This window comes from Brienomyrus brachyistius, chromosome 15 (genome assembly GCF_023856365.1).
Source record: "Brienomyrus brachyistius isolate T26 chromosome 15, BBRACH_0.4, whole genome shotgun sequence".
Lineage (NCBI taxonomy): Eukaryota > Metazoa > Chordata > Actinopteri > Osteoglossiformes > Mormyridae > Brienomyrus > Brienomyrus brachyistius.
This window is the reverse complement of record NC_064547.1, coordinates 22,582,242-22,606,863: the sequence shown is the minus strand read 5'-3', so window position 1 is coordinate 22,606,863 and position 24,622 is coordinate 22,582,242. Positions and strand designations below refer to the sequence as shown.

General features: G+C 48.9%; 2 protein-coding genes across 6 annotated transcripts; one reads left to right on the top strand and one right to left on the bottom strand.

Annotated features, from left to right (window-relative positions):
* The first annotated feature begins 8 nt into the window (after window positions 1–8).
* On the top strand, window positions 9–14,485 carry si:dkey-121a11.3 (uncharacterized protein KIAA1614). Of its 5 annotated transcripts, none has more exons than XM_048976544.1 (10): window positions 9–280; window positions 3,795–4,742; window positions 5,482–5,545; window positions 6,494–6,637; window positions 8,651–9,831; window positions 10,344–10,482; window positions 10,780–11,017; window positions 11,802–11,923; window positions 13,515–13,690; window positions 13,802–14,485. In XM_048976544.1, exons 2-10 carry the CDS (start codon window positions 3,839–3,841, stop codon window positions 13,993–13,995), a joined length of 3,162 nt encoding a protein of 1,053 aa, XP_048832501.1. In that variant the 5' UTR covers window positions 9–280; window positions 3,795–3,838; the 3' UTR covers window positions 13,996–14,485. The 5 variants fall into 5 exon arrangements, with proteins under 5 accessions (XP_048832501.1, XP_048832500.1, XP_048832502.1 ...); XM_048976543.1 differs by having other exon boundaries at window positions 6,491–6,637; window positions 10,783–11,017; XM_048976545.1 differs by having other exon boundaries at window positions 6,491–6,637; window positions 13,518–13,690.
* Window positions 14,486–17,633: 3,148 nt separating this feature from the next.
* On the bottom strand, window positions 17,634–23,380 carry stx6 (syntaxin 6). The gene is made up of 8 exons (XM_048976546.1): window positions 23,159–23,380; window positions 22,355–22,523; window positions 22,125–22,220; window positions 21,796–21,858; window positions 21,264–21,392; window positions 20,770–20,876; window positions 20,419–20,513; window positions 17,634–19,855 (listed from the first exon to the last, which is right to left on the bottom strand). The coding sequence occupies exons 1-8, from the start codon at window positions 23,191–23,193 to the stop codon at window positions 19,779–19,781; spliced, it is 771 nt and encodes a 256-aa protein (XP_048832503.1). The 5' UTR covers window positions 23,194–23,380; the 3' UTR covers window positions 17,634–19,778.
* Between the last annotated feature and the right edge of the window lie 1,242 nt (window positions 23,381–24,622).

The window sequence follows — 24,622 nt, the reverse complement described above, 5'->3', positions numbered from 1 at the left end:
GGACGGCCTTCTACAGGCAGCTGCCGCCTGCTGCCTGGTGTAGATGGTTTTGGGGGGGGGGGAGAGGCAGGCGGACAGGGAGGCTGTTTGGGTGCTCAGCGCACGCTAAAAAAGGGGGACATCTAGGAACCTCAGGCACCGCAAGGAGAGAAAGTTTTAGACTCTCTGAAGTTGGCTGAGAGTTGCCAAAATTCCTCATGGGTTTTCAAGGAGAAAGTTTAGAAATCTGTGGCCGGGACCAGCCCATCCTCGGAGCCGACAGAGCGATGGGGAGGGAGAGGTATGTGCGTGCATGTCTCACTGTGCAGCCTAGTCATTTTCCTTCCTAATTTGGTTCTGATTCTGTCTATATGTAGAAGGCTTGGTTCTGTTAAATTGGGATTTAATGAAAGCTTTAGAGAGCATGCAAGTTTGAAGCAGAAACGTCTTGAGACACAACTTCTTCTTAGCAACTGCAGATGTGTGAAGTGATACAGAAAAGTTCACAGGGGATATAAGTAAGTCCGTAGTGGGACTTTCCCTTCCCAGCCCGCTGCCCCCAGCACCGGCCACAGGCATTCAGACAGCCGTCCGTCGCAAGGCGGCTCCTTAGCGAAATCTCCGACACGTTCCTCATCCCTTGGTCACGCCATGGAATTCGGAGGCATCCGAGAGCCTGGCTGACGTGTTGTCGGGCCGTGGTATTAAAGCGTCAGCGAGCAGCTGGCTTGGGTGCTCAGTGAGAGACAGATGGAGAGGGGTTTAACGCCCCTCTGCACTGACGCCACATACCCACTGAGGTTAATTCTTTCTCTTCCCTTACAGTTTTACACTGTTCTTGTGTCAACAACTGTAGCCAGATATTAGTGTGCCTCTTCGCCCCTTCATTCATTCCCCTCTGTGTTTATCTCGCCTTCCATCTTGGCTCTCTTGCTGTTGACATCTGGAGGGATGGGCAATGGGGGGTTAACCATGCAGTCTGGAAATTACCACGGTACTTTCTAAGCCAGCCGCCCGACCTTCCCAGAAAGTTAGGAAATAGTTGTGCTGTGACTGGAGATGGTTGCGGAGGCCTTGCTGCCGCTCATTTCCTGGGCCCCATAAACCAACATTATCTCCTCCCTCTACCTCCCCCTCCCTGCCCCCCCCTCCCCCCCCGCCCACACTTGTTTTGAAATCACAAGTGTGGTTAAACGTTGCCCAGATTTCTTACTCTCCGACTAGGATTTACTCAAAGGGATTTTTTTAACCTCTACATTACTTATTCACCACCAGGGAGGATTTTGTAGGATTTGTAACAGTTTGTTATAAAGACACATAATCTCCTTCCAGAAGACTAGTTAGTGTCTGTCGGAGGCCTGCAGATGCTACCGGGGGAACAGCTGAGATTAAGAGGAGGGAGGGTCTCCATCTGCGGAGATAAATTAAATTGAATTAGATTTCCGAAGGGGAAAATATTTGGGGACCTTAATTCCCACTGCTGTCATTTTTTTCATCATGGTTGCAATAATTGGGCTGCAGATTGTAGCCATCTTTGTGGGAGGTCAGGGTTCGTTGAGTGAGCGTCCACCGCCGGACGTTCCACACAGGGCTCCTGAAGGCCTCATTAGGTCAGCACAATTATTGTCCTGATTAAAAAGGAGTTTGAAAACTTTTGAGCTGCTATGAGATATTACGTCAGGTTTTCAAAGGCTTTCATGGACGCTGTGGTCCATGTTAGCTCGTTCGTTCTGCCGTGACTCTCATAAGGGCTTTGTGTTTGCCAAAGGGCATTGTGAACAGGATTTTAGCGAACACTGAGGGACTCGCTCATTCCGACCAGCACTTCCGCAGAAGTGGAGCATAAAGATCGTATCATGTGACCCCTGCAGCCCTGCGTGTGGGCCTGTGCCCTCGCCCGGAGACATGGCTGCAGTGCTGCTTCACTGCACGCCCTGTCAGCGTTATTGCACAGATATGTTTCCAGCTGAAAAGGCTAATGCAATGGGGGGGGGGGGAGGCGCAGTACATGCGAACAGGCCTTCACATAACGCGCATGCAGAACGCATCTCTGCACCGAGCTTCTTACGGCTGCAAGGAGCAAAAATGACAACTTAACCACACTGATTTACACAAACGTGGAAGATTGTTGGATGCTGGATATTTAATTTTCCGGTTCCTTGGGTGGCATTACAATCACTGCAGGCAAGCAGTTTGTGTTTCTGGTAACATGAATACTTTGGGGACAACTAAGTTACTTCTGAAGTACAAATCATGAACAATTATAATTGCTACCTGAAATAAAGGATGCATGTTGATTCACTGACGATGAGCAAACATGAGCTCAGTATTTCACTTGTGTTATTCGTGACTTGTTCCTTCAGCAGATCCGTAGTAGTTTACAACTAGTAGGTTTATAAAATGAGCAGATATAGCGACAAATACGGTAACTGCTTGAGATAAAACATGGATCACAATTAATTAATGACAAATTAACATGAGATAAGTATGTAACTAAGACTTTGTCTGTGGTTAATTAATACGTAAATAATAGCATAATACTACCTTTTTTGTGTCCCGTCAAGTAAAGCGTTACAAACTATTATAGCATATTGAAGAATGATGACCGGTGAGGAGGGGCTGTATAAATACATCATCTCCTTGGCGTCACAGAGATTCCCCAGAGCTTCTAAGGAGCCTGCAGACCTGACCTCAGGGGCTGTTGTCACAGCAACAGCGCAGGGCTGCCGGAGCACTCGTTAGGCTAATTGACTGGTTGCTAGGCGTTTGAGGAGGAATGGCGAGTGTCTCCCAACCGTTCACACTTAAAATGACATGCTGACCCTCACGTGCAGTACGAGACACTGAGGTGCTCACTGTAGAAATGGCCGCTTGTCGTTGTCCGTGACCGGAGGCGTTGATGCGTGTGACAGAAGCTGCAATTAAACCCGTATAAGTGTGTTTTAGTTAGGGAGTTCAAGTTAGATTCTAAAGGAGGGGTCTTTTCCCATAGACTGGGGGCCACTGGCTTCTTTCCAAAGGGGTCACTTAAGCTACATTCGTGCCGAAAGAGAAACAGGAGATAACTGAATGTAATGAACCGTCAATAATCCGCTTATCATGCCAGCGGTGACACTTGCTGGGTGGAGATGGAGGAATGACCTTACATAATTTTTTTATTCTCTGTGGGAAAAGACAGATCAATCTGCTGTCCCCATTTAATAAGGAATTAAAAACATATTGTGTGTGGGCTGTAAACCAATATTTTTCAACACCCCAGTTGGCCCACATTTTTGCTCCCTATCGAAAACGTGGACCCTCTGGGGGTCCTTGAGGACCAGGATGAGAAACACTGTTCTGAACCATTTCAAATGGGAAACAGAAAAGGAAATGGCAAATATGGGCATTTGTCCTGCAGCATGTTTGAACTACTTCCCATTTGTCATCTCCCCTTTGGGCGGGTTTCCTTCAGGTCCTCCCCTCTCCACACAGCTCTACATTGGCCTACGTGACTGTGAGTGCTGCCTCTCACAGCCCCTCCCCCTAGAAACAGCGAAGCTTTTAAATTACACTTCTCTCCTCTTCCCTGATCAGTACAGGGGTTCAGGAATATGAGTCACTTAGGCTTTGTGGCCATATTCAGGACGACGGACTTTGATTTCATTTTACATTCTTCCGGTGTTAATCCTCTATTTGTTTGTGTGGTTAGTGCCCCCCCCCCATCTCAGTCATACTTCGACATCCATCCTCCCAATGACGTTACTGAATGTGGAGTATTTACTTAATATCTGCCAGCTGGAGGTTTTGAGAATGACTTTATCTTGTGAGTTTTATAGGTTTTCCTGCCTTTGTGCCACACTGAGGACCTACTGAACCAAGCATGGAGGGAGCAGACATCCCAGTCAGGCCAGGAGGAAGAAGGCACCCCAGCCCTCCGCCCGGCGGCCTGCGCGGTGTTCTGCCGGTGGATGCCGACCAGCACCCTACCGCCTCCAGCCCAGAGTCCGGGGGGCCGCTACCCTGCTTACCGCCGGGGTCAGCGGTGTCCGCCCTGCAGTCTAAGGTCAACGCCCTTTCCAAGCACAGGGTGGTGGGGAAAGAGCGAGACAAGAGGGGGCAGCAAGCCAGATCCAGCCACACACATGGGGGCAGGGAACTGTCACCTGTGCTCCCGGGTCCAGGATCGCCTCCTACCTGCAGGTCGTGGCACTGCAGCAGTGACGATGAGGGGGAATCCCAGCGCCAGGACCACACCCATCCCTGGGATCACTTGACCTCACGTGACATGGAGGTGCAGAGGGAGGTGGTGGGGGAGGATGAGGGTGAAGGAGGAGCCACCTCCAGCTCGTCCTCTTTGCCTTGGGAAGCCTCTGATGAGTTCAGTGTGGAAATCCTCCAGGAAGGACCATCTTCCAAGCCACGCAGCCCCTGCAAAGGCTTCCCTCGAGCTGGGACACCTCCCATGAATGGGGGCGCCCCCCTAGTGGAGGGGAGTCCCCATAGTGAGCCGGCAGGGAGCTCATCTGTATGGAGGGAGCTTCAGAGGTCGGACAGCCTGGAGAGTCACTTGCGGCGATACTGGGAGGGGGAGCCGGACCAGGCAGCCCTACTGGGGGGGCTCTGGAGGGCCGACAGCTGGGAGAGCATATGCAGCGGCGGGGGCGCCCTCTCGCTGGCCGAGCGGGTCGAGATGAACCGCGCCATCCTCAGGCAGATGCTCAGCAAGCCCAGGAGCAAAGACACTGAGGGCCTGGAGCAGAGGCCCAAACAGAACGGGAACAAAGGTAGGAAACCCCTCATGACACCAGCAGCATCATGTGTTCTCAGCAGAATGATTAAGGACTGTTCAGGAATCTCCTTAATCCTCAGTCATGCCAGGGCCACATGTGACCAAAGGCAGCAGAGCTTAGCTCCAGATGCTGCTATCCCTCAGAGCACTGCAGAGAAAAACAGGAGACCAGCCAGGCAGAAAGAAACCATGGGTCAGAATCGAGAGGAGCAGAGTAGGGAGAGCTGGAGAAGACAGAGAACTGAAAAGTAAGGAGAGTAACAGCATGCCCGTCGTATGGAGGTCCGCTTAGCGAGGGCACCCTCCCGTCTGAGGGGTCAGAGACCAGTGAGACCCTGATACCCTGAGACCCAGATGCTGGGAACTAGCAGAGGTAGGCTCAGCCAATCAGGAGCTTGGTTTGCCATACACCTCAGCCAATCAGGGGCTCAGTTTGTCATACACCTCAGCCAATCAGGGGCTCAGTTTGTCATACACCTCATCCAATCAGGGGCTCGGATTGCTATAGACCTCATTGCAAATGCCGCTGCTATGTAAATTCACTTTAATAAATGAAAGCAAATTTATTAAGATCCGGCCATGAGAGTAATGTAGGAATGGCTTATAATAACTTTAAGCTTGCTAAGATTGTCAGTGATATGTCACCACATGTATGTCTTTATAATGAAGGGTAAAGGTGTTGTGCTTATTGAGCAGATGTGTTGAATCCATATCTCTGTCTCCGAACTCCAAAGCAACCCTGAACGACAGCGACTGGGACTCCGGGATCTCGCTCCAAGATGGCGAGCACTGCACAAGGTAGAGCTCAGGCCGCGGGCTGCCCCGCCCCCGACGCACGACAACAGACGCACGGGGGCTAAAAATGCTGTTATGGCTTCACAAAATACAAAAGCACTTAGGAGCCTGTCTGTTTGTTATTGACAGCACCTCCAACGAACTGCACAAAGGCTGCGTGGCTAAATCAAAGCTTGTTCTGGAGACATGCCGTGATTGGTCAAACCTACCACGCAACACGAGATGCTATTGGTTGCTTCTGTAACCCCTCCCCCATTTCCTCACCTAGGATGACTTCATTACACAAATGAAGAATCTTCAGCTATCTAATCTCTATGATCCTCTGTCAGCAGCATATGCAGTTAGAACCGTTCTGGACTGACGGGATACATACTCCCTTTCCAACTGGGCCTGTTCTCCGTGTTTTTTTTTTTCATGGCAGTAAATGTCCAGAGACAACATTTCATGACAGAACATCGTCCAAACATTACTAGTCGACTTATATAATCTATGAAACCTATTCAGCGGCAACCTGGATACTGGGGGGAAAATCCGGCAATTATGGAGAGAAAGCTGCGTGTAAATCCGGGAAAGCAAATAGGAAAATGAGAAATACTGGATATGAAAAACAGCAGTGAAGGAGAGCAGTGTGAAGGCACACAGTGCATGTCCACAAGCGCAGGCAGGCGTGCACACACACACACACACACACACACACACACACACACACACACACACACACACAGACACACACACACACACACACACACACACACACACACACAGACACACACACACACACACACACACACACACACAGACACACACACACACTCAGCCCCATCAGCTTAATTAGCAGTGACGGCCTGCTTTGGCTAATCCTCCACTCTCTGAATTGTCCTCCGCCCCCCCCCAGAAGCTGACGTATATCTCTCTGCCCCCCCGCCCCACCCCCCCTCGCATGGGCAGCAGGGCCTTTGTGCTCGGTGATGACCTGCCTCTGAGCCCCCGGCAGGAACGGGCCAAGAGGCTGCTGGAACGTGCACGCATGAAGGCCCGCTCGCAGCCGCTCAAGGCGGACCACAGCATCCTGCCCGTCCCGAGGGACAGCAGTCCGTAAGTGCCCCCGCCTGCCCGCCTGCCCGCCTGCCCGCCTGCGCGCCGCACCCGCCCATCCCCACTGCCCGCCTGCCTCTCTTCACCGTTTATCCGCCGAGCTTAGCTGCCGCAGACACCTGGCCCTGGGATCCCAGCGCAAACCCAGTATAAACTGGGAAAGCCCCCTCTGCTGCGTCCCTCCCCACCCCAGCCCCCTTCCCTCCTTCCGTTTCCTCCGGCTTCATGGGCTGTGGCTCTGCGTGTTGTTTTTGTGTCGCGTTCAGACCGTACGGTGCTGCCGCGTCCGGACGGGATCTGGCAGATCGCAGGGAGCCCCCCCCCCCGGGGCCTCGGGGCCACCCGATCCGCGCTGGAGGTGCGCCTTTGTTTACACACAGACTTACAGCCGCGTCAGCCCCCCCTTGATTTCACACCGCAGCGTCTTTAAAGTGCGAAGTACACAGGCTCATTTTGACCACGATGCTCACCAGGGTCCCACGAGTTTGTGCATCTCCTACATTAAATCTTATTTGTCATTCAGCAAGTCGTAGAACATAATCTCTAAGCAGCATTCGCCATGTTAAATATATAAAATATATGATTTCTTGTCCTGTGTATGTATGATATGTACTTCACAGTCCGCCGATGTTTTTGCGCAGAGCTTATGAACCAGCTGCTGCCAGAACTAGCATCAGGAAAAAAACATGAAAGTTTGCCTGTTTTTTCAAGTATATACCAATCCTGGCTGTAGATGCTGCGATGTTTATAAAATCTTATATAATCTTATATAAAACTTGCCAAAATAGAATTGGTGCCATTATATCCTGTCCTTTTCTAAGCTTTAGCGGTTTTTATAAGAGGCTGAAAAAGAACCGTCTGTAGGACAAACAGCTGGACTGCCCCCCCCCCCCCAACCCACCATGTTACGCAAGCTGGCCACAATTATGCAAGATATTCTTGTGATTCATAATTATCACTTAATCTCTGCGCTTTTCAGTTACATTATGATCAAACAACCATAAAGAGGAGATTTTCCCAAAATCAGCATTCTGTTCTTTGAAGAAATACAAATAATTTCTTTATTATTATTATTATTATATTTTTATAGAGCCTTTAAATCTAGTTGAGGGTGGAGCCGCATGTGTTGTCATTGTACTGGTTACAAGTGTAACGAAACTCAACATTCACCCAGAAACACGAATCAATAAAAAAACATTAAAAAGTGTAAATAGAGATTCCTGGTGTTAAAACTCACAGCAGCTGCAGTGATTTATCGCATCACGTCCCAATGGAATTACGCAATGCCTTCGCATTTACATTGCAGTTTAAACCAGACACATCTAAGAAAAACGTTTTCTTAGTTTCTATTCACTGTGTTATTTTACGATTGTTCAAATCGAACAATTTCAGGATATTCCCTTGAATCACTGAAATATTTCCTTTCCTGGTCTGTCCCCACATAAGGCAGCTCGTGTCTGTAGCGAAATTATGTGCAAATAGACTGAGACACTGAAAAGAGAGTGAAACAATGTCACAGACACAGTGTAAGAGGCAAACCCCGAGACACTTACGTAACTGTGATGTCCTACAGTTTGTGTTATGCAACCACCTATTAAAATAACAGCTCCTGAAAAGAAAAGCAGTAACGTGCTTATTATGAATAAATCAAGATTAAAATATAAATAATATTCTTTGCAATCATTTACTGGCAATATGACTGAATGCAAACCATACCATTGTTTGGTAACTGTCACAGGAAAAGACAATTTTATCTGCAATATATCGGATAATAATGTAGATAATAGCTTCTTAGACTCCTGTTATTTATATAAGATCCATTTACACACTCAGAAGCCCCAGAGACCTAAACACTGGCCCATAATTACGATTCCAGAGGATTGTCAAGAACATTAGAGACGAGTTTCCTTCAGTGTTACTGGCACTTAACCAGTAATAATTTTGCGTGTGTGTGTGTGTGTGTGTGTGTGTGTGTGTGTGCGCGTGTGTGTGTGTGTGTGTGTGTGTGTCCAGGGCTGTAGCGCCGCTGCTCAGGTCTCTCCCAGGAAAGGAAGGGGCAGCGTCAGGAAATCTGAGTGACTCATCGAGCAGCGACTCAGCCTGTGGCCCCCGGCGGCGGTACGGCCAGTCCCCCACGCGCGTGCGCTTTGAGGACGAATCGGAGAAGGACGCCGAGGTGCGCTACCTGGAGCGGCTGCGGCAGAGGCGGCGGGCGGGTGAGAGGGCGCAAGGCCTGCTGGTGTCCAAGCCCAACCTCTCTGCTTACGTCAACGGCAAGAAGGATGGCGGAGATCCCGGCAGGGCGGCCCACCGAGGGCGAGCGGCGCAAACTGCGCCCGAGTGCCGGGCCTGGGGGCCGCAGGAGGACAGCCTGCGGAATGTCAGGGGGCGGGTCATGACTGTGAGTAAGGATCCGGCCAGCAGGAAGTGTCACTCTTGCGGGGGCTTAGTGGATGGGTCCCCAGGGTCCCATGCCAATGCCGGCTTGAACCCGCCATCACCTCAGCAGCCCCATGGGAAGGGCATGCCGAGCCAAGTGCCGGTGAACAGTGTGAAGCGCATGGTCCACACCGAGCGCATTAAGGAGACCTACATCGGCGAGGTCGCCCCCACAGAGGACCATGGTCCTGACTGCCTGCACAGTGATGGCGGGAACCTGAACACCAGGCTGTGGCCCCCTGGAGAAAAGTGGCAGGTCTCTGGTGATGTCACAGTGCTGCCTCCCAACCCATATGCCGTAGAGCAGCCTGAGAAACCCTGCCACTGCTCGGTGTCCCTGGATACTCAGGTGCGCCCCCTGCTGGATGCCAGTGGCCATAGCCATCAGGGCACCTGTCCTCTGCCAAAGAAATCTGCCCTGAAATTGGGGCCCAGGAACTGGCCAAGTGGCCAGCGGTTGGTGAAGCTCATGCCCTCACCTCAAGGTCTCCCCACCCACTCGGATTCCCCTGAAAGTCTGGAGCCAAGACTCACCCAGGGGGCGGAGCAAGAGCCACCTGCCACTGCTGCCTCATGTCCCTGCCAGGAGCAGCAGTGTGTCGGGCCGGGCTACAGACACGAAAGCTCCTCTCTACCCCCTCCGAGCTGGGGCCCTGGTCCATGCATCAGGCCCTCTGTACTGAAGCTCCCCCCCAGCAGGACTCTGCCTGACCACCTGGCTCTGGAGCCCTGGGATGGTGCATCAGAATCAGCAGGTCAGCACAAGCACACACATGCACACCAGCACTGCACATCTATCCATCCATCCATCCATCCATCCATCATCTAACCATTAGGCTGGGGTACCACCTGGGGTGCTGTAGCATCGACCTGCCGTGGAAACCTGCCATGGAAGCCATAATTAATCTCAGAACTTACTGGAACAAACATCTAGCCAGAGCAAGCTAACCTTAAACAACACTAATCTTTGCACATTTAAGGACGTCGTTCACTCGCCGTCTGGGTTGAGGATGCGCTAATCCCCCAAGCGACAGACAGGGATTTCCTCCCCTTCCTCATTCACACTGCGCTCTCAGAGCACTGACTGTAACATCACACGATGATGTGAAGAGGCGATGGCAGTGCCAGCAGATCAGCAGTGAGCCCCCTAGAGGGTCACTGAGCCAAGCTGAACGCTGGACAAAATAGTCAGTTTGTCTAGAGACACATTTACTTTGAAGGTTGTTGATATATTTTTACAGGCCTGCTGCTCTTCTCTCCTCCACAGGTCACTGCCAACAGTGGAATGGAGACCAATGTCAAGATCCCGCCTCCGCCTCACAAGCCCCCCACTGCAGACCTGACGGGCGGGTCAGGGGGCCAATGAGAGCGGAACACCTGAGGGCGAACAGTCCTGACATGACTGTGTGAGTAGCAAAATCGTGTCATGCTGTCATATGATAATGGTTAAGACACTAGACTGGATATTTTTTTGGAGGGCAGGTTCGGGGTTGGGGGGGTTAGGGGAGTCAGGAATTTAAACATAGGACTCTGGTGACAGTCTGGAATTTAAACATAAGGCAGATCCAGATAATTTCAATTATGATGCAACACTACCCCCTCTTGCTCAGAAAGGGAAGTGCAGGATTAGATAAAATGACCTCATCTGCGGTGAAGCGCTGTCTTCTCCAAGCCTGGAGCTTACGTCCGTCTCCGCTTGTCAGCAGAGAAGAGCCCTACAGACGGGCCCCAGAATATGGATCTGAGCAGCGTGAGGGCAGATCCAAACTGTCACTGCGCAAGTTCTTCTCTGCTATTGGACTCAACAGCGTCGGCAAGCTGGTGAAGGCACGTTCCAGCAGCATGGAACACCTAAGCCTGCCTGCCAAGCACAGCGCTGCCCCCCACAGCCCCCCGCATGGCCAGATGAAGAAGGCACCCTCACTCCAGGCACTGAATGTGGTGAGGCCCTTCATCCTCAGCCTCCCTCCTCTTCCTTCCGGGAGCACATAGACATACACGTGACATTCAGTACATCCATGGACCTGATCATATATTAAAGCAAGTCTAGGGCCCCATGCAGGAGCAGTTACTAGAACAAGGAGCGTCTGTAGTCTCTTAAGTCAGGGGTCTCTATCCGGCGCTCGATGTTTATTAACCATAATTAAATCGATGGATCGTTTTCCAGAGAACATTAAAAAACAATAAGAGGGCATTCTACTAATCAGCGTCGGCAAAATCTGGCAACGTCAAACGATAAATTCATACATGTCAACCTAGCTGCGGTGAAAACAGTGAGTTGGGTGCTGGAAAACGTGTACGTACATTTTGTTGAGAAATGTGAACCATCAAGAAACTTCTTATGCTCATATCTGTTGCTTTTATTATTACTCTTATTACTACAAAAGAATGCCTGCAGTTTATCAGACACAACTTGCGGGTGACTTTCGACTGTTTTGATTTCTCGGTACAATCATACCGAAGGCTCCTTTGATCTGACAAATTTGTCAAATAATGCCCGGGGCGTTTCGCTTTTGGCTGACTTGTATCAATTATTTTGGGCGCAACTGACAGCAGTATCACAAAACTGTTTTACTGCCTGATGTCCCAGCATAGACGTACCGGCTCTGTTCCATTTGTGTGCATGTCCATGCGCTTAGCGCAAGTATTCAAAGATGTCCTATTCCAAATGATGTTGAAATCCTCCTATAAAAATGTTGCTGCCATTGCCTCTTTTTGCCACCAGGAGTCTCCCTTGAACCAGTTGCGGAAAGCCTCGTCGGTACAAAGCCTGCAATCCCCCAAGAGGAAAACTGACCGGTCGGGGGCATATGCCCCAGGACAGCAGCCTTGCAGCCCGGTTTACAGGTAAAAACACAGCGCTTCAGTCCAAGGCCACTACCAAGTTTATGGTTAATTATGGGCTGCTAAACATTCCTTACATTAAGAATGAAGTTCAACATGGTGACTCAGTAGGTAGCACTGTCACTGCCTCCAGGGTTTGAGGTTCAAATCCTGCAGTGTGTGTGGGGCTGGCACATTCTTCCAGTGTCACCTAATTTTCCCCAAAGACATGCAGTGCATGTAAGTGCCCCTCCATCTGGTAACACTGGATAAGTTGTTTTTGCGATTATACAGAGGTGGATAGTTCAAGAGCAGAAAGTAAAAATCCGGACCAAGATTTTGTTTCGACCAGCCAGTTGAATATAAAGAGTGACTCTCACAGAGGACTCAGCTGGTTGGTCGAAACAAAATCTCGGTCTGGACTTATATTCTCGAGACCTGCACTGTCCACCTCTGCAGTGTTACAAAATAAACATCATCCTCACTTTGGAATAATACTCTACTGGAAGAAATTATTTGTAATGGAGCATGTAAACAGGAATAAAATACATTGGGGGGGGGCTTTTGGGTTTTAACATACGCAGTTTTAAAAATATACCAAAATAAGTGACTCCTTGATCATTTTCCCTCTGGATTCTGTCTGAAACCGAAGACAACCTATTAACCCTAAAATAAGGAGAGCTGTCTTCTATTAGCACCTATTTCCCATTACGAAAGCCAGTAGGAACGTCGCAGAAGCGATGTGTCAGTCCCAGAGTGCGTCAGGCACACTGTTAATGGGCACTGCTAGAGCAAAGGAGTTTGCCAATTAAAATAAAACCAAAACACTATTAAATAAGTGCAATTAGAATACAGGTCTTAGAATAGTTAGTGTGATTGTTAATGCAGCTGATGGCAGAATTCCACATTAGCAGCTAGAGGGTTAGAGGGATTCATCTGGACGTCCTGACTGCTGCAAGATGCTTATGAATGAATATATATATCATTTATCATGCCTCGGGGGGTGGGGGGGCGGCATCCGCGGGGGCGCGTGTTGGCTGCGATCAGGAGCGGCTGAAGCATTTCCGGCCCGTAGAGACAGCTGGTGTTTTGTGCGACTGGAATAGTTTCCATTTGTGCCAATGCGGGTGGGGGGGGGGGGGTGTCTGCTAAAAATAGTGAGAAGCATGCGGCCAAAAAAAGTGACGATACACAGGAGACGGGTGGTGGATGTGGAAGGGCGGGGGCAGAGTCCGGAGTGGGGGGGAGAACCCGATAGCTGCTGTGATGGGGACGGGCTGGGGGTGGCACTTGGCCCGTCTCGCACGGGATCACGCCGTCGTCAGCGTAGATAGCGGTTCCGACACGCAGATGTCGTTACTCTCCTCTCAGGCCACGCCCCTCCAGGCACTCATTGTGTAGGAGCCTCTGATCCGGGACTTAACCTCTCAGGGCCCATTTACGTTTTTAATATTGCATGTTTCCCCGAAATGTCTTGTTATTGGGTAGATGCAGTAAATGCATCGACATTCCCTACATCTAACAAGTTTGTGGCGCGATTTAGTGTTACCTTTACAGTTGGTTTCAACAATAACGTGCCCAGATGATCCTCTCCCCTGTTTGTTTGTGTGTCCAGCAGGGGGCTCCAGCGAGCACTGAGCGTGGAGGACGTGGGCTGCCCCAGTCTGGTGCGGTCAGTGGGCCGGGTTGCCCAAACCTTCCCTGATGGGACTTTATTGCTAGAGCTCAGCAGACCCTCCCACGGCCCCTTTGGCTTCCTCATCTCTCGTGGAAAAGGGCGGCAGGATTCAGGTACTGGAAGGATCCCCCAAGCAGCTCACGCATTGCCGCGGTCATGTTGATATTAAAGCGGCCTCCATGAGAGGCGCGTTGCTAGCTGATGGCCCCCCTCCCGTGTCGCAGGTGTGTACGTGGAGGAGATGGGGGACAGCAACACGCAGAAGCTCTATGCCGGCCTGCTGGGGATCGGAGACGAGATCCTGGAGGTGAACGGGGAGAAGGTGGCCGGGCTGAGCCTGGACCAGGTGACACGGCTCATGGCACAGGAGGGCACGGCCTCCGTCCGCGTGCTACGACATCGCCGCTTCCCACGCTGACTGCAGAGCAGCCAAGACTGGCATGGCATCCAGGCAGAAGAGGAACGTTATGGGGGGAGCGGGTGACAAGGCATCCCTCTCCTCAGTAGATGCCTGGGGGATTTCAGGGCTGTCATGTAATTCCTAAATGCTCTTCCCATCCTTCTTAAACCTTTACCTGTACTTCAAACTGTGGGGATTACAGTGGTCTTGCTTCAGTGATTAACATATACAGTAAGACTGTCTTGTGGCCATCCTCCAATCCAGGCTGCCCTTCACCTAACCCAGTCATGTGACCTGAGTGTGTTGATTCCTGTTCCTGACCCAGTCATGTGATTGGCATATGCTAATTTATGTTCCTGACCCTATCATGTGACTTGAGTATGCTGATTTATGTTTCTGCTTGACTGCTTGGCTATTTAGTAAGTTCTGGTTATGATTCAATATTCAGTTTTCTTTTGTTCCCCATAACCTCATTATCGGTGTTTATTAAACATAATTGTGATTTTAATTAATGACTTTATTACATAACAGTTGTTGGAGTCATATATCAGATGATGAAAACTAGGTTTAATACTAGTTTGAACACCCTCATACTCAGTGAATTTGTAACTCTTCTACTCATAGAACGTAGCCTGAAACCTAAACCATCATACACAGGGCCAAGGCTGTACCCTGGCAAAACTATCGAGATTCTCAAAATTCATTGTCCTACTAGGGTGACCAGACAAACATTAATGGGCCAGCAGGGGGCACAGTGGCTAAGGTACTGGCCTGACCCAAAGCCTCCAGACATTAATTCTCAGTTATAGCCCTGCTGTTGTTCCCTGAAATACGAATCCCGAACAATGAAATTCCTTCTTAGGTCACGGGGTAAAGCTGCAGAAGATTCCAACTTAAATCGCTTATTAGGAAACGATCTGGCACGTGCTCCAAAGCCAGAGATAAGCCACCTATGAATTAACACAGATCAGACGAGGCTGTGAATTGTGCGCATTTATATCACAGTGTCGTTTATCCCACCATAAACACCCACCCACGCATCTGAAGACTCCGGATACCAGCGCATTTAGACGGACTTATTTTCCATGTCCAAAGTTAACTCGTGGTTTTCTAATGTAGAACCACGCTCGACAGAAGGGAGGGGGAGTGCGACGGCATTTATTAATAAAAGACAAATCATTCATGTTTACATGACAACCCTTGTGAAACACGTACAACTCCCAGGTAGAAATATTTCGTTAATGTTTACAAGGTAATTCTGGGGACGTCAGGGGAGAGACAAAGCAAGTCCCAAATGGCCGTGAACAGGGCAAAGCGATTAGGAAAAACAATAAGATTGTGTAGCGATTCCACAAGAAAGGTTTGTTACGAAGAGGAGAGACGCACTCACTCGAAAGATGAAGCGATGAAACCAAAATCACAAACTTTCAGCTAAAACCCAACAATTTCATGTTTTTTTTTTCAGATCATATGATGTCATTTGGTTTTTTTTTTCCTGAGATTTAAGAAAAAGTGAAAACTGTGATGCCTCCAGTGCCCGATGACTCAGCCAAGGATGCATAGAATACACATTTGCACATTTCCACTGCAGTGTGTGCCAGTTTTAATTTAGTCCTGTGATGTAACAATGTAACACTTTCCATTGGTGACAAAACATGGTGCTGATACCAAAAAAGGACCCCAGTGAGATTAACGTCTCACATCCGGACCAGCGAGGCAGCCCGTTTCCCATTTTATCACCTGCAACTTTTTCACTGCATAAAAGCTGGGAGGCATTCTCTAATTATAACGGGTCTCTGAGTTCGCAGTCAACCGGACGTCGGGGCAGGACATGAGCTCGTATCTGCAATTGCATTATTACACCTTCTAGGTCTCTGCTGTCATGTTTACAAATCAAGGTGAATAAAGAATTTGCATATATGAAACTGTACATTATATCTTTTTGCTGTTTAATCACCAGGTGACGGTGGCTGTAGGTGTGTAAGACATGCTGAGGGTGGGTTTCCGATACAGGGAATCCCAAATGTGCACATCGGTTGGGTCACGACTCCGTGCAACAGACGCAGACACCCCCTGGCGGTAACAAACTTGGGCCTCATCTGTTCAAGGAACCCCCCCACCCGGGCTGACAAAAAAAGGGCCGCTATCCCTTTAAAAGCAGTGAGCCGGAAGCTCGGGGGGTGGGAGGACCGAGCGGTGACAGATGTGTGGAGAGCTCAGGGCCTCAGGTGGCCAGACAGCTGAAAGAGGAGATGCGGGAGGGTTCTGGCGATCAATATGCTCCCCCACCCCCCACCCCATGGCTTTCTGGATATGGGTTAAGAGATCAGCCCCCACCTGCACCCAGCCACCCAGTACCCTGTGAGCAGACACACAGCCAGACCTTAAAAGGCAGATGTATAAAATGTGTAAATGTGCACCTCACTCCCAATAAGATTCCTATATAATTCTTTGTTCTTCAGAATCCTGTGACATCATTTCGTTTTCTTGGGAAGTTCGGAATGTTCCATTCTGACTGTGACCAGTGGGGGTGTGAATGTTTAATATCATCTGACACCTTGTCATAGATTACACCGACGTGACTCACCAAGTAGGCGAAAAACGTGGATGTGCGGCCGGTGGACTTGGTGCCCCCCCCCCCCCAGGAAGAGGACAACAAAAAGCTGATTCTTTAAAAAAACTTAAGGGGGGAAAATCCCCGTACACTGGGAAATGCTGCGAGCCGGGGCTGCAGCTGAGATAGCTGATGGGGGGGGGGCTGCGATCTGACGCAGGTAGGCAGGTTATGCGTGACGCGGATCCGCCTACGAGGCCCGGCGACACCTGGGAATGCAGATAGGCCCGCAGAGAGGCCAGGGCGTGTGCGGCACGCTCCCAGCTCCACACAGCGTGTGACCCCCCCCGAACGCGGCACAGCACGGCCTCCCAGCCTTTGTCCCTGGCTACGAGTATGCACGCGCAGGTTTGGGGGGTTTAAATCTCTGCCGGCCGCTCCTCATGGCCCTGACCCCCCTGATAGCAGCACCTTGCGCTCTCTCGCTCTGCATTGCTATGCTAATGAGGCCAGCTGTCTGGGCCCTGCCCCCCTACCCCCGGGGGGGTGTGCTCAGCTGGCTTCCACCCCCCTTCTCTTTGTGGATAAAGGGGGCGAGTCAGAGACCTGCAGCCTGCACCTGCTGCCTGCCAGACGCCCCCAGCCCGACGCAAACAGACCTCCGGTAATTAGCTCTCCCCGGCCTTTGTAAGGAGACACTCACAGCCACCCCCACTTACATCACTCGCCTCTTCCTGGGACTATTTCAAAGCCGGACTCCGCCCCCGAAAACAGTGGCAATGAAACGTCTTACGGACCCCGGTGGTTCGCTCATCTTGACGATGAACCACGACCGAAATAAAAATGTGACAGGTGGATTCATGTGCTTTATGGGCCGTGGAAAGGGCTTCCCCACAGTCACCCAGAGGCAGCTACCCTCTGCTTCTATGCCTAACGGGTGACGGGAGTTGCTTTGTTATGATTCATCTTTCATAATTGATATCCATCTTTCAGCTCCTTAGAAGGAGGCCTTATCTCGGTCAGGGAGCCTCCAGCCAATAACAATTATGAAAATCATATTGTCATCATATTATTATGATTGATAATAAGAAATACACTAAAGTCAGAAGGGCAGAACACTTTAATGATGACAACTGCAGCAATTTTCAGAAGTCAAACCTTGTGATCAACTAGACACATCATCCAGAGGTCAAAGGGTTTCAGAGACAAATGGCTGGAAGAACTGTGTGCACGCAAGTGCATGCACACACACACACACACACACACACACACACAAAAACACAAACAGAAGCCTTAATGACAGGTGGAATGCTCATATGCTCTGTCCTCATTCGTCAACGGCACGCTAGACAAACAGAAGTGTACAACTGAGTTGACAATGATGCCCCTCTGACATTACGGCTGATGTCCAAATATCATTTTGCCTCATGATCCATCATCAGTCTCATATTTACAAAAAAAGTCACCAACTCCAACACATTTTCATCGTCATATTTCCTTGTAAAAATAATTTCTTTCCATAATGGGAAAAGCATCAGGGCACATCAGGAGAGCCTGGAAACGCAAACAATTTTAAAACAGGGATTATAAAGTTAAAAAGAGAGAAAAATCGACCAAGAACAACAAAAACAAACAAACAAACAAATCAGCAAGCTGACACACTTAGTTAAAGTGGCTTTATGTCGAGGACATTCAGAAGAGTGCGGCTGATTTTACCCATCAGAAAACATCTCCTTAGCAAGACCAGATCAGGGTGTAAACTCACACGCTCTCTGCCCCCTACGCAGTGTTACCCCGTGACCCCCATAGACCACAGCCATGACGCCAGTGAAGCCCCAGCTGCACTTGGGTGGTGCCTCAAGCTCCGGGAATAAGGGCCAAGCAGTGCGGCTCCCCTGTGCATCTCCCCCTGCAGGAGACAGGAGGCACCACACCTGTGGCACGCCCCCCGCCCCCCCCCTCCAATATCCGCAAACATGTGTTGATTTGCAAGCCCTGGTTCTTCTTAAAAAAAAATAATAATGATAAAGAAAACCAGAGAGTGTTTTTGTATATCCGGCGTGGGATGCAAGTCCACTGCAGGGCACACAATCAAACACAGAACTACACGCTATATCCACAGGAGGGAAGTCCACACAAGCAGGGGAAGAACAGAAACCAAGGGCAGGCCCAAACCCAGTATCAGCGCCACCTATTTGTCATAAGATGCATTACTGACTGGTCCTCAATGACGACGCACTATGTGGACGCTTGTTAGGGGACAGGCGAGGCCACTATACAGTCATAACGTTTCCTGCTGGTCATGACCAGCGAATTCCAGAGGTGAGTCAGCGTGACGCCAAGGTCACAGCAGACTGTCCTCACCGGTGTCATCGAATCCCCATCGCAGCCTATAGCAGTAGTAATACTCTTAGTAATACTCTTGAAGAGCAAACGCTGTTTCTCAATTTTATGCTCAGCATATTTCATACGCTCCTTCTGTGCACTAGACCGTTTCTAGCAACTGGAGCCCAAACACTCCAGAAGTCAAGTGTTAGTGAGGTTAGCGATTCGCCTGCTCACTGACGGTGACCTAATCCTGTCAAACATCCCAGTGCTGACAGGCACACGTGCACGCACACACACACACACACACACACGCACGCACAGCTCCCCATCATCTTCCGGAGCTGGGATTAGGGTGCTTCAGGAGGACAGACAGACCACAGGCGAGGGTTCGGAATGCCGCATCTCCATGGAGACAGGTGGCTGCGTGCTATTCCCCTCTGCCAATCGAACCCAGAGTCACACATTTCACACATTTTCAGAACTGAAAAGTAAGACCGTCTAACGAAAGCACCCTGTGAACAAACACAAATTCAAAAAAGGTTTTTAAAATGGCTTTCCTGGGCCACCTGCAGAAGATGTTAGAGACTTGCCTGGAAATGTTACATAGCTGCTGACCATCAAGCCTGACAGACACACAGCTCGGCTTGCCGCTGTAAAGGGGCGGGGGGTGGGAGTAGGCAGAAGCCAAACTATCCCACAAGCAGATGATGTCAACAGGATCCAGAGTGTTTTTTTTTTCACGTGAAACCGTGTCGCATGAAAGAATCAGAAGGTGCCATTATTCTACCCGACTGGGAGGCAGGTGAAAAATCTCTCTTCCCAGTCCTGACATTGTGAACCCAACAGCAAACTGGGAAGGGAGAGTGTTGAGACTGTGCCAGGGGGCTGCGTGGTCAGTGGGGGGGAGGGGGGCTTGTCGTCACAGAGCAAAGAAGAGGATGAGGAGCACGAAGAGAATGGCCAGGAGGACGCCGATAGCGCACCACTGCCTCCTGTCTGCAAACGGAAACAAAGACAGGAACAGTGTGAGTGGCAGGGGGGACTGGATCCCCCCCAGCTGACAACAGCAACAATAAAGCAAGGATGTACCAAAGAAAATGAAATAAATATCCAGATCTGAATGAATTTCCTGTCTCTGTACCAAGCACTTCCTGTGAGGGGCCGAGAGCGGATTTCCCGGGGGTGGCAAGCTAAGAAAGAACCGCCTATCTTTCCTCTCCACAGTGACCCCAGAGGACACTGGGTCAGGAAGCAAGAGCTGACCATATTCATACATCACAACAATCCGGGCCCAAAACACATCTATAACGGGCAGGAAAATTAGGATACACGCAACCCGTAATAGTATCTTAATTTATTTACTAGGGAACAAACTATTAGACAATTTATTACTATTATCAGTGTTTCCCAATCCTTGGGGAATCAGGGAGCTCAAACGCGCTCCGGCCCTGGGTCCCTGAGGACTGGATCAGGAAGCACTCCTATCATTAAAGAATGACGAAGACTGGTTAACCAAGACTGACTGCCTGACTGAAGGTTAGCAGGGCGCCGCGACTCACCGCTGGTCATGTGAGAAACCTTAGCCAGCTTCTTCATGACGTTGTCCAGCCGTGACTGAGTGTTCTCCATCTCATGGGAGAAGTCATCGAGCATCCTGAACATCACAGAAACCCCAGAAGGTGAACCACCAAACGTATCACCCAGAAAGCCAAGGTATACACCACTTAGCTGAAGATAACAGCGGAAGGTCACGTCCATCCGTCATCAGTAATGCCCCTTAAAGGTCACGTGGTTCAGCAAACGCAGCCAGTTTCACTTTCACTTTCTGGACCACATTTTAATAAGTGGAAGGAAAAACTGTGTTCCCAGCACCCAGATGCTGGCTGAGTGCTGGCAGATCGGCATCTCACACTGCCTGCTCGTCCAGCTCCTGGCCGATCCGCTGTGACATGTTCTTCAGGACCCCGATGCTGCCGGACACCAGCTCCAGCTGCTCGTCCTGCTGTTCGGCGATCAGCTGGTATGGGGACGTGACCAAAATGTCAGCGAGCGGCTGGTGACGCGAAGACAGTTGGCAAGGCACACACCCCCACTCCCAAATACGGCCAACGGAACAGAGCGAACGGCCAAGGCATAAACATTGGGAAAGAACATTCCGGTGCTTATTCACAACTGTGACTAAATGGGGAAAATTATATAACATAATCTATACTAAGGAGAAAGGTTCAAATGACATCACCACAACACTGCCCATCTGAGCTGTAAGAACGTGGATCCATACATTACGATCAGTTATAAATAACCACTCATCTGTCTAGGGTGGTGATGACTCAGAGGCTCTGTGAGTAGGAGGGGCCGTAGGGGAGCGTGGCGGTGGTGGGGGAGGGGGGTGGTCCTCACGCACCTGCTGCTGCGTGTGTTGCTCCTCAATGAACTGCGAGTTGGCGGTCTGCAGTTCACGGTCCAGCCGGCTGTACTTGTCCGGCCCCGGCTGCCACTGTGGCCCTTGAGAACCGCCATCCCCAAGCAAGGTCTGAGAGAGAGAGCGAGCGAGCGAGAGCGAGAGGGAGAGAAAGAGCGAGAGAGAGAGGGAGAGAGAAGCAGTAATATAGTTTGGAAAGATACGGACATGAAGTGAAATTTGTGAATATGTGAACACGTTCCTCTATGGTTTGACCCCAGCCTGCAATGTTCACTGGCAGCATCTCACACCTGACGGATGCTTGCGTTTTAACTGCAGATTCACAGAATGATGCCCAGTGCTGCTTTTAAATGAGCAAGCCTTCCTCTTCCTTCTATACACGCAGCCAAGGTCCCCCCCTCTTTGCAGTGGTCTCTCTAATAAACGGATGCCACACCCTGCGTGTGACTAAACTGTCTGCTTTCACTCATCTCCCTCCCCTACAGAGCACCAAAACAGTCTTTGGGCAACAGACCTGCCTGCCCTTTTTCTCCGGCATTGCTTGGGCTCTTGGACTAGACATGCTGTCCTTCATTTCCTGTGGGGGAGGGGTAGAAACCAAATTATGCTTAAACAGATATAAATATACATATAAAAATCATACTTGCGTCGCATTACTTACTCATGTACAGTAAACTACTGATTAGATTTAATTATCTCAAATGCCATTAGTATTCAAATATGTTATTTCAGTTACCTTCACAAATATCACGGGATGTTTACTTCATACAGTAAAAGTTAATTTGTTCAAAGTATTACTTTCTGAAGCAGTTCTCACTCCGGATGTCAGTGAGACGGACTCACCTTCACTGTCTGCCGGGTGCTTGTGATGAAGGCTTTCCGTTTGCTGAGCTCCAAGGAATCCAGGTTGAACTTCCTGGGATTCGACTCAACAATGCTTTCACAGAGGTTAAGGGAGATATTTAAGACTAAACATGCACTAAAGTGTCATTAAATGTTAACCAAGTTTAAAAAAAAAAAGTAATGAAATGGTTCTCAGTAATCAATAAAAGAAGCCTTTGAATGAGGATATTGATGGTCTCATCCAAGTCTTCCAGGTCCCACTCGATAGACCTCAGGCTGTTTCGCAGCTCATTGGTTGTCCAGTCCACCTCTTCCTTGGTGGCAGCGGAAGGGTCCTGCAATAGCTCAGTCCATCGCTGGTGCAGCCCTTGGGCTGTATTCACAGCCTTCTGCACCTCCCTGACCAAAAAGGCGCACACGAGATCAAGATGCTTCCCTTAGACTTGACTTCACGCCACCTAGAATTATTCTGGTAGCAGCAATAAAGGTTACAGCAATGTAGGCCAAATTGTCTAGACCAGAGACTGAAAATACAACAATCGATCCTTTACAAGGGGATGTTCAGCGACTTAATCAATTCATAAAATCAACAGCAGTGAGAAGTTGTGAATTTCTTTTCGTACATTTTGCAATGGATGATTTACTCGCTATGACAATTTTGGTCAATTTCTGGCCAAATCAATGACATGTATCGTGCACCGTTGCGGTGATCGTAAGACTGCGACATTTTATTTAGTGACTCCCTCAACAAACCGTTAAACAAAACTTTTAAAACTTCTCAGCAAACTAATATAATTTTTAAGTGATTAATTGACTACACATCAGAATATGAATCTGGCCTGATGTCTAAATCCGTGTAATTTTCCTCTACCCCGATTCTAAGACACCAAGGCTGTTGTAGACCAGGTCGTGAATTAAAGAGGAAAAGTGTCATCATATCCTTGAGCGAAAACAACACGCCATTGTCTAAGTTTTCTGCTCCAAGAACCGCAAGCTAGCTAAATGGACAAGCAGACGAATGGGTCCTCCCTTACCCCTTCACGACGAAAAACGGATCCTCCATCGACATTTTTGCAACTCACTTTCCGTAGAGTTTGTTCCGTAACCTCATACTCCAACAACGGGGCACGACGGCCAAGTTGATGAATGTTAACTTTGCGATGAAACAGTCGCCACTGCGACTCCCTGTTTACACAAGAACAGCCCCTTTCCAAGCTCCCACGGCCCGGCGTGATTCCTTCCGGGTCGAAGGTCAGATCGCTCTTCGTGATTCGTCATTCGCTTAGCAACATGCATAGAAACAAGATGGCGATGAGTCATGCGGAAATACGCACAAGTACACTCCGAACGTCTCAGCCGTGTTCGAGTTTCTTGCCTTGGGGCAACTGTGTTGTGAAAGACGCTATATAAAAATTCATTGAATTGAATTGGATTAAATTAAATTAAAACAGGAAAAGGCAGTGTACTGATCATTGTGATCAGTCTCTTTGCTCTAACAGCATTTCTAATTATTAGTTTTATTTGTTCACACGTAAGTATTCAAACACTTAGGCTTAGTAATTGGCGGCAGGCTTTTTCTTCGCATGTCTATAAACATTTGATGCGATGTTTCCCCATTCTTGGAATGTTTGCGCAAGTTTTCTTAACTGGTTTGTTTAATTTTGTGATTTTTAACACAGATCATTTCAAGGACCCCACACAGTTACTGAGCAAATATTTTCTTACAATAAAATATTTTAAGTCAACTGATATACTTACATCTAGTTGTATAGAAGAGATCAGCTATGACTTATATGACAATATGAGAGTATTGTTTATGAAGGAAAAATGCTAGAAAACTGAAAACAGGATACATGATTATGACCCAGTATTTCCACTGCATGCTATATAGACAAGTGGAAAAGTATAAATTATTATTATTATTATTTTGAAGAAAAGCCTAATCGAAAAACAAATAACAATGAGGCCACAAAAGGGCAGAAAACTATTTTGATTAATATATTTATCATTTCTCAGAATTGACATACCTGGTAACATCAATACTGCTTGCTCATTAACTGGACACAAAGCAATGGTATATGGTCACATACACACTTCGATTCAAGTGTGGAGATGAGTGATTCATGGTTTTCTCCTTTGAAGAGGATTACATATGTGTGGCTTCTGTCTGGTATTTTCCTGTACAGGATTCACATGTTAATATTCTGGTGAAACTTGGCATGAATGTCATCTGCAACCAACTCACCAATAGTAAACACTCAGATTTGCTCCTGGGGATTCAAGTGCTGAGCACAGGAACTTGATTGGCCAGTTCATCAAGTCTCAAAGGTAAAAACATTTTGAAGGAAGGTGACAGCTTGTCACAAGTTTTTAGAAAGACAATTTAAAATATTTCTTAGAATATCTAAATATAGAAGAAGTACAAAGTATACGGACTAGATAGATAGATAGATAGATAGATAGATAGATGATTTATTGTTATTGTAAGTACAGCAGAT